The sequence below is a fragment of the Piliocolobus tephrosceles genome, chromosome 8, assembly GCF_002776525.5.
Source record: "Piliocolobus tephrosceles isolate RC106 chromosome 8, ASM277652v3, whole genome shotgun sequence".
Classification (NCBI taxonomy): Eukaryota; Metazoa; Chordata; class Mammalia; order Primates; family Cercopithecidae; genus Piliocolobus; species Piliocolobus tephrosceles.
The window spans coordinates 27,352,823-27,361,976 of record NC_045441.1 but is presented as its reverse complement, the minus strand read 5'-3'; the positions used below and the strand labels follow the sequence as shown (position 1 = coordinate 27,361,976).

Genomic DNA, 9,154 nt, shown 5'->3' with positions numbered 1-9,154 from the left:
CAGTTTTTGCCCATTCAGTATGATATTAGCTGTGGGTTTGTCATAAATAGCTCTTATTATTTTGAGGTACGTTCCATCAATACCGAATTTATTGAGCGTTTTTAGCATGAAGGGCTGTTGAATTTTGTCAAAAGCCTTTTCTGCATCTATTGAGATAATCATGTGGTTCTTGTCTTTGGTTCTGTTGATATGCTGGATTACGTTGATTGATTTGCGAATGTTGAACCAGCCTTGCATCCCAGGGATGAAGCCCACTTGATCATGGTGGATAAGCTTTTTGATGTGCTGCTGAATCCGGTTTGCCAGTATTTTATTGAGGATTTTTGCATCGATGTTCATCAGGGAGATTGGTCTAAAATTCTCTTTTTTTGTTGTGTCTCTGCCAGGCTTTGGTATCAGGATGATGTTGGCCTCATAAAATGAGTTAGGGAGGATTCCCTCTTTTTCTATTGATTGGAATAGTTTCAGAAGGAATGGTACCAGCTCCTCCTTGTACCTCTGGTAGAATTCAGCTGTGAATCCATCTGGTCCTGGGCTTTTTCTGGTGGGTAGGCTATTAATTGTTGCCTCAATTTCAGAGCCTGCTATTGGTCTATTCAGGGATTCAGCTTCTTCCTGGTTTAGTCTTGGGAGAGTGTAAGTGTCCAGGAAATTATCCATTTCTTCTAGATTTTCTAGTTGATTTGCGTAGAGGTGTTTATAGTATTCTCTGATGGTAGTTTGTATTTCTGTGGGGTCGGTGGTGATATCCCCTTTATCATTTTTTATTGCGTCTATTTGATTCCTCTCTCTTTTCTTCTTTATTAGCCTTGCTAGCGGTCTATCAATTTTGTTGATCTTTTCAAAAAACCAACTCCTGGATTCATTGATTTTTTGGAGGGTTTTTTGTGTCTCTATCTCCTTCAGTTCTGCTCTGATCTTAGTTATTTCTTGCCTTCTGCTAGCTTTTGAATGTGTTTGCTCTTGCCTCTCTAGTTCTTGTAATTGTGATGTTAGAGTGTCAATTTTAGATCTTTCCTGCTTTCTCTTGTGGGCATTTAGTGCTATAAATTTCCCTCTACACACTGCTTTAAATGTGTCCCAGAGATTCTGGTATGTTGTATCTTTGTTCTCATTGGTCTCAAAGAACATCTTTATTTCTGCTTTCATTTCGTTATGTACCCAGTAGTCATTCAGGAGCAGGTTGTTCAGTTTCCATGTAGTTGAGCGGTTTTGATTGAGTTTCTTAGTCCTGAGTTCTAGTTTGATTGCACTGTAGTCTGAGAGACAGTTTGTTATAATTTCTGTTCTTGTACATTTGCTGAGGAGTGCTTTACTTCCAATTATGTGGTCAATTTTGGAATAACTGTGATGTGGTGCTGAGAAGAATGTATATTCTGTTGACTTGGGGTGGAGAGTTCTATAGATGTCTATTAGGTCCGCTTGGTGCAGAGATGAGTTCAATTCCTGGATATCCTTGTTAACTTTCTGTCTCGTTGATCTGTCTAATGTTGACAGTGGAGTGTTGAAGTCTCCCATTATTATTGTATGGGAGTCTAAGTCTCTTTGTAAGTCTCTAAGGACTTGCTTTATGAATCTGGGTGCTCCTGTATTGGGTGCATATATATTTAGGATAGTTAGCTCTTCCTGTTGAAATGATCCCTTTACAATTATGTAATGGCCTTCTTTGTCTCTTTTGATCTTTGATGGTTTAAAGTCTGTTTTATCAGAGACTAGGGTTGCAACCCCTGCTTTTTTTTGTTCTCCATTTGCTTGGTAGATCTTCTTCCATCCCTTTATTTTGAGCCTATGTATGTCTCTGCATGTGAGATGGGTCTCCTGAAGACAGCAGACTGATGGGTCTTGACTCTTTATCCAGTTTGCCAGTCTGTGTCTTTTAATTGGAGCATTTAGTCCATTTACATTGAAGGTTAATATTGTTATGTGTGAACTTGATCCTGCCATTATGATATTAACTGTTTTTTTTGCTCATTAGTTGATGCAGTTTCTTCCTAGCCTTGATGGTCTTTACATTTTGGCATATTTTTGCAATGGCTGATACCGGTTGTTCCTTTCCATGTTTAGGGCTTCCTTCAGGGTCTCTTGTAAGGCAGGCCTGGTGGTGACAAAATCTCTAAGCATTTGCTTATCTGTAAAGAATTTTATTTCTCCTTCACTTATGAAACTTAGTTTGGCTGGATATGAAATTCTGGGTTGAAAATTCTTTTCTTTAAGAACGTTGAATATTGGCCCCCACTCTCTTCTGGCTTGTAGAGTTTCTGCCGAGAGATCTGCTGTCAGTCTGATGGGCTTCCCTTTGTGGGTAACCCGACCTTTCTCTCTGGCTGCCCTTAAGATTTTTTCCTTCATTTCAACTTTGGTGAATCTGGCAATTATGTGTCTTGGAGTTGCTCTTCTGGAGGAGTATCTTTGTGGCGTTCTCTGTATTTCCTGAATTTGAATGTTGGCCTGCCCTGCTAGGTTGGGGAAGTTCTCCTGGATGATATCCTGCAGAGTGTTTTCCAGTTTGGTTCCATTTTCCCCCTCACTTTCAGGCACCCCAATCAGACGTAGATTTGGTCTTTTGACATAATCCCATACTTCTTGCAGGCTTTGTTCATTTCTTTTTCTTCTTTTTTCTTTTGGTTTCTCTTCTCGCTTCATTTCATTCATTTGATCCTCAATTGCTGATACCCTTTCTTCCAGTTGATCGAGTCGGTTACTGAAGCTTGTGCATTTGTCACGTATTTCTCGTGTCATGGTTTTCATCTCTGTCATTTCGTTTATGACCTTCTCTGCATTTATTAGTGTAGCTGTCAATTCTTCCACTCTTTTTTCAAGATTTTTAGTTTCTTTGCGCTGGGTACGTAATTCCTCCTTTAGCTCTGAGAGGTTTGATGGACTGAAGCCTTCTTCTCTCATCTCGTCAAAGTCATTCTCTGACCAACTTTGATCCGTTGCTGGCGATGGGCTGTGCTCCTTTGCAGGGGGAGATGCGCTCTTATTTTTTGAATTTCCAGCTTTTCTGCCCTGCTTTTTCCCCATCTTTGTGGTTTTATCTGTCTCTGGTCTTTGATGATGGTGACGTACTGCTGGGGTTTTGGTATAGGTGTCCTTCCTGTTTGATAGTTTTCCTTCTGACAGTCAGGACCCTCAGCTATAGGTCTGTTGGAGATTGCTTGAGGTCCACTCCAGACCCTGTTTGTCTGGGTATCAGCAGCAGAGGTTGCAGAAGATAGAATATTGCTGAACAGCGAGTGCACCTGTCTGATTCTTGCTTTGGAAGCTTCCTCTCAGGGGTGTACTCCACCCTGTGAGGTGTGGGGTGTCAGACTGCCCCTAGTGGGGGATGTCTCCCAGTTAGGCTACTCAGGGGTCAGGGACCCACTTGAGCAGGCAGCCTGCCCCTTCTCAGATCCCAACCTCCGTGTTGGGAGATCCACTGCTCTCTTCAAAGCTGTCAGACAGAGTCGTTCGCGTCTGCACAGGCCTGTGCTGCTTCCCCTGTTATTTTTTAGCTGTGTCCTGTCCCCAGAGGCGGAGTCTACAGAGACAGGCAGGTTTCCTTGAGCTGCTGTGAGCTCCACCCAGTTCGAGCTTCCCAGCGGCTTTGTTTACCTACTTGAGCCTCAGCGATGGCGGGCGCCCCTCCCCCAGCCTCGCTGCTGCCTTGCGGTTAGATTGCCCTGCAGACTGCTGTGTTAGCAAGGAGGGAGGCTCCGTGGGCGTGGGACCCTCCCGGCCAGGTATGGGATATATTCTCCTGGTTTGCCGGTGTGCCGGTGTGCTTACAGCGCAGTATTGGGGTGGGAGTTACCCGATTTTCCAGGTGATGTGTGTCTCAGTTCCCCTGGCTAGGAAAAGGGACTCCCTTCCCCCTTGCGCTTCCCAGGTGAGGCGATGCCCCACCCTGCTTCAGCTCTCGCTGGTCAGGCTGCAGCAGCTGACCAGCACCGATTGTCCGGCACTCCCGAGTGAGATGACCCCAGTACCTCAGTTGAAAATGCAGAAATCATCGGTCTTCTGTGTCGCTCGCGCTGGGAGATGGAGACTGGAGCTGTTCCTATTCGGCCATCTTGCTCCGCCCCCTCCGGAACTGCCAGTCTTTAAAAGACATAAGCATTTGTTTATTTCTAGTTCTTAGCATATATGTATATATCTTTATCTGTAATGAAAAGCACCTTCTTAAGGTTCATTATGACAATAGAAGAAATTTGCGTAATTCGAAAGCAGAAACTAACAAAGCATTGTCAGGATGCTAACAAATGCTTTTCAAATATAAGTTCAGCGTAACAAAGTACTAAAAGACCTAGTTGACCTCATATTTACTTAGCATTAAAGGATTATTTCATGGGTCAGCGCATGAGAAGTTTTTCTACTTAGGTTCTTTTCTAGAGGAATTAGATTTGGATGTTTAAGTGTGAATTAGATTTGGATGTTTAAGTGCTTCTGTTGAAAACTGCAGTGGGCTCAGGTGAAGAAGTGAGCTTCCGTAGCATTTCAGGCAGTGTTGCAGCAGAAAGGAACCACATACATTCCCACTCCACAGTTAGATTTAATTCCAAATTTAATCTGCTGATGACACTAAATCTTACCAAAAAAAAGCTGGCCACACAGAGCAGAAACAGATGAGGGGATTTGCCCAAGCAGAAGTGCAGTAAAATGCAAGGTCACAGCCTGGGCTTGTAAGCCAGGTCTGCCTCTGAAGTCAGTGTGCGGTGTTGGCAAAGGTAGCAGGTGGACGGGGAAAGCATTTTTATGAAGCCACAGACTCGACTTCAGCTGTGGTGGATAATGATTATAGGGGTTAGGGGCATGTTGGCACATACACATGCTGGTTTTCAAAATAAAGGTTACTGCAGTTGTCCTCAGTGTAGTCTTGGTAACTGACACAGAGGCTAAGCAAGCAACCTGTGAATCACACAGCAACATGATTATAATACCAGTTTTGTGTCTGATCATACCACCCCTCAGGAATGCTTTTGTAAATAAGCCACTCTCCAAAGGCAGCTTATTGCTGAAAATTAAACTGCAACTGGACTTTCAGTCGGGATTGGTTTAAAATGATCTTGCTTGTTGCATTGAGTCCTCCTCCTTTCTCTGCCCTCCTCACCAGATGCAGCTAAGCCCTTCAGCGTGGTGGTCTTCCATTGCCGGCACATGTTCCACAAGGAGTGCCTGCCCATGCCCAGCATGGTGAGTTGGCAGCTTGGTACCTGTCAACAAGAGGAAAATTAACACACTTAGAGGAATGTGCTTGAAACACAACCCGTCATCCTTATGGCTGTATGGGTTAAAAAAATATATAGAGATTCATATTACTTAACAAAAATTAATCTAGTTTTTAAATGTAAAAATATTTAGAAATGTTTTGTATACTATAGTAAGTATAAAAGCATACCCATTTGAAGGAATTCATTCAGGCCAAATTGACAGCTGTCGTGCTTGAAGAGATGAGCAAGAACAGTAGACAGCCATTGTGTATCTTATGTGTTTTCCAGCCTGATTTGAGTTCCATGATGCTATCATGTTTTTAGTGTCGTGTTCCCCCAAGTCACATTAGACTTATTCTGCTGTTGGGTGTCCTTTGAGTCGCAGAGTAACAGCTGATCTAGACTGAATCCTATGTTAACCAGAAATAAACTCCAGAAAAAGGAGTGACATTTTATTACTTCCTCTCTACCCCCGACTAATGTTACCATAGTATTTCTGAATATGAGAGTAGAAAAAGATCATTTTTTAAATCTGTGTTTTTAAATTGCATTTTTAGAACTCTGCTGCACAGTTCTGCAACATCTGCAGTGCTAAGAACCGTGGACCAGGAAGTGCAATTTTGGAGATGAAAAAATAGCTCATTTCTGCTTGTCAGTCTCCTCGTCACCACTCTTTTTGAGACTGTCTTTGCAACAACAAAAGCATTTGTTGACACTCGTGCTGTTAAGAGATTTGTTTATGTTTATATTATGCTCAAAAACAGTTTCTTCATCTATTCCTGTACTAATGGTTTCTCTTTGCAGTTGACAGAGAATTTGGGGCTCTCTTCATGCCTTGAAATTTTGGGGTCCATAGTCCATATTTTGTTACTTATTTGTTTGGCTCATTCTTTATATAGTAATGGAAACATAAGTCTAGGAGTTAGAAATGAATTTTTTAAACCTTAGTAAAACTATTTAACCATAAAGTGGACTACTGAGAATTCTCCCAGCTGCCTGAAAGTGTCGCCAACTGTGGTTATCCTGCAAGCTACTACCTGCAACCTGGATCTTGTTTCCATGTGCTCTGCTGGCTACCATTCTTGCATTCTGGGTTTGACTTTTTTCTATGTCATCATCTATGGTTATCCTCTAAATAGGCATTTAATGAAACATTGTACAAATTGTCACTCATTTGGTGACATCTGGGAATAACATTAGCAGGCTGATGTCCTCCACCATTATGTTTACTAATCACATGTTCTGTGTGCTCTGACGACTGGCAGATTATCCAGCCATGGCAGACACTCAGTATTTGTTGATTGAATAAATGTTAGCTCTTCTCATTGTGAAGGACTCACTTTTACTGGGATGAACAAATGCAATTAAGAATTCTGGCACCCTTGTAAGGAAGAAAAGAGAGTTCAACACCTTCGAATCTGAGCGCTTGTGGCCAGGATTTGCCAGGAGGGAGGAAACCAGTGACCCTGAAAACTGAGGGTGTCTCAGGAGCAGTGGGACAACCTGATGCTGAAGGACGGGCTAATGATGTTTCCTCTTGCCTTCTCTGGTGCCTCCATTGCCCTCATGGAACAGAGCATATCATAGAGGGAGAAAAGTCAAACTTGTAATTGTGTCTTACAGTTATTGGCTTCATCTTCCTTGGGATATATGGTCATCCTCTAATGAATGTAAAAGTGTGCAAAACATATCCTCATTGTTCCTGTTCTCTTTGTCCCATGAATGGGAACAAATACAGCTTTCTGCTTCTATCGTTTTGGGGAAAGGACGGGGTGCTAGTGAGTACTGACAGCATTCCAGCTACCGAAGTCACCCAGCCATTCCCGTTAGCAACAGTTCATTTAATTATCACAGCGTTGCAAGGAAGAAGATCTGATACACCTTGGTGTACAGATGAAGAAATCAAAATGTAGAGATGTTTTTGAGGTCACAGAGGTGACTGCCTAACTTCACAGCGGGGCTCCTGATCCCTTTAAGAAATCATAGGGCCAGCCAGGCATGGTGGCTCATGCCTGTAATGCCAGCACTTTGAGAGGCCGAGGCAGATGGATCACCTGAGGGTCGGGAGTTCAAGACCAGCCTGACCAACATGGAGAAACTCCGTCTCTACTAAAAATACAAAATTAGCCAGGCATGGTGGTGCATGCCTGTAATCCCAGCTACTCGGGAGGCTGAAGCAGGAGAATCACTTGAACCCGGGAGACATAGGTTGCGGTGAACTGAGATTGCGCCATTGCACTCCAGCCTGGGCAACAAGAGCAAAACTCCATTTCAAAAAAAAAGAAAAGAAAAGAAATCACAGGGCCAAGTTCAAAGGAAATACACAGAACATATTTTCACATTAGAGTTAAGAATTCTCTAGCAGACAACAGATTTTTTTGTTGTTGTTAGTCACAAATACTTAGAACTGGAAGGCTCTTTGTTATTGAATGTACCCCTCAGCCTTCTCAGCATTTCCTTATCCCAAGACTAATGCGCTTTCTGCTACACTGCTAGTTTTCAGTTTTGAGTTTTGTTCTTACCCAATTGTTTTTTGTTTTCAACGTTACCAATTCAGAGATTCAGTTTATTACATTTACATTAATCCCCTCTTAGGATTTGAGCAAGCTCATTTCCAGAGAAGTTCAGTTTAAGATCATCAATAGGATTTGCTAATTTCAGTGAAGTCATTTTACTTCAGGGGTAAATTATCCTAGTTACCAAGTCCCATTTGGACATAAAGAAAATCCTACTTACAGAAAAGGAGATAATAGTTAAAGAGTCTTCATTTTTAAGTAACTGATTTAAAAGGAAAATAATAAAATATGTTCATTTATCATTTCAGAAATTGCTGTAACACATTGGAAAATTCCTGAACAATATAGATTTTATTGTTAATAAGAAACACTAGCTTTCCTTCCTTAGAATGACTTTTCTTTTGAATAAGCAATACTGGGTGATTTATTAAAGGATATTCAGTCCTTTTTACTTTTCATCAACCTATGAGGGCTTAAATATGGCAAAATAATCCAAGTGTTAGTCAATTATTTTTCATGTGTGACTAGCTCAATTTAAAATACAGGTAAAAAAGCAAAGCCATTTCCCTCGTATTGGGGAAGAACATAGTTGCAAAGTACAAACTTCATAAGCTACTCTTTTTTTTTTTTTTTGAGAATGAGTCTCGTTCTGTTGCCCTGGCTGGAGTGCAGTGGCATGATCTTGGCTCACTGCAACCTCTGCCTCCTGGGTTCAAGTGATTCTCCTGCCTCAGCTTCCGGAGTGGCTGGGAGTACAGGCACGCATCACTATGCCCAACTAATTTTTTGTACTTTAGTTGACATGAGGTTTCATCGTGTTGCCCAAGCTGGTCTTGAACTTCTGAACTCAGGCAATCTGCCCACCTTGGCCTTCCAAAGTGTTGGGATTACAGGCGTGAGTCACAACGCCCAGCTAAGAAAGCTGTTCTTGAAGTGTGAAACAGCCAGGCTCAAAATTTATTTTGGAGTGCTTTTAGTTTGCTTTTGTTTTTAGCCAAATGGATTTCATACTGGTTTAATTATGTTCATCCTTGAGAATTCTTGAGAAGTTTCCAACAGATTTTTCATTTTGCTGCTGTTACAGTGTTAAGCTATATACAGTTGACCCTTGAACAACACAGGTTGGAACTGCAGGGATCCACTTATACATGGATTTTCTTCTGCTTCTGCCACCCCTGAGACAGCAAGACCAGGCCCTCCCCTTCCTCCTCCTCCTCCGCCTACTCAGTATGAAGGCGACAGATGAAAGCCTTATGATGATCCATTTCTACTTAATGAGTAGTAAATATATTTTCTTTTTCTTGTGATTTTCTTACTATTTTCTTTAGCTTATTTTATTATAAGAATATAGTATATAATGTAAATGAAATACAAAATATGTGTTAACGGTCTATTTATGTCACCAGTAAGGCTTCCAGTCCACGGTAGGCTATTAGTAGTTAGGTT

At 41.8% G+C, this 9,154-nt stretch overlaps 1 protein-coding gene across 1 annotated transcript in view; it reads left to right on the top strand.

The window, feature by feature from the left end:
• VPS41 (VPS41 subunit of HOPS complex) overlaps window positions 1-6,524 on the top strand; it is a 192,334-nt gene extending 185,810 nt beyond the window's left edge. The window contains exons 28-29 of the mRNA XM_023226348.1: window positions 5,096-5,175; window positions 5,750-6,524. Of these exons, the coding sequence (XP_023082116.1) occupies window positions 5,096-5,175; window positions 5,750-5,830 (161 nt within the window). The 3' untranslated portion in view covers window positions 5,831-6,524. The remainder of the gene's footprint in view (window positions 1-5,095; window positions 5,176-5,749) is intronic.
• The last annotated feature ends 2,630 nt before the right edge of the window (window positions 6,525-9,154 follow it).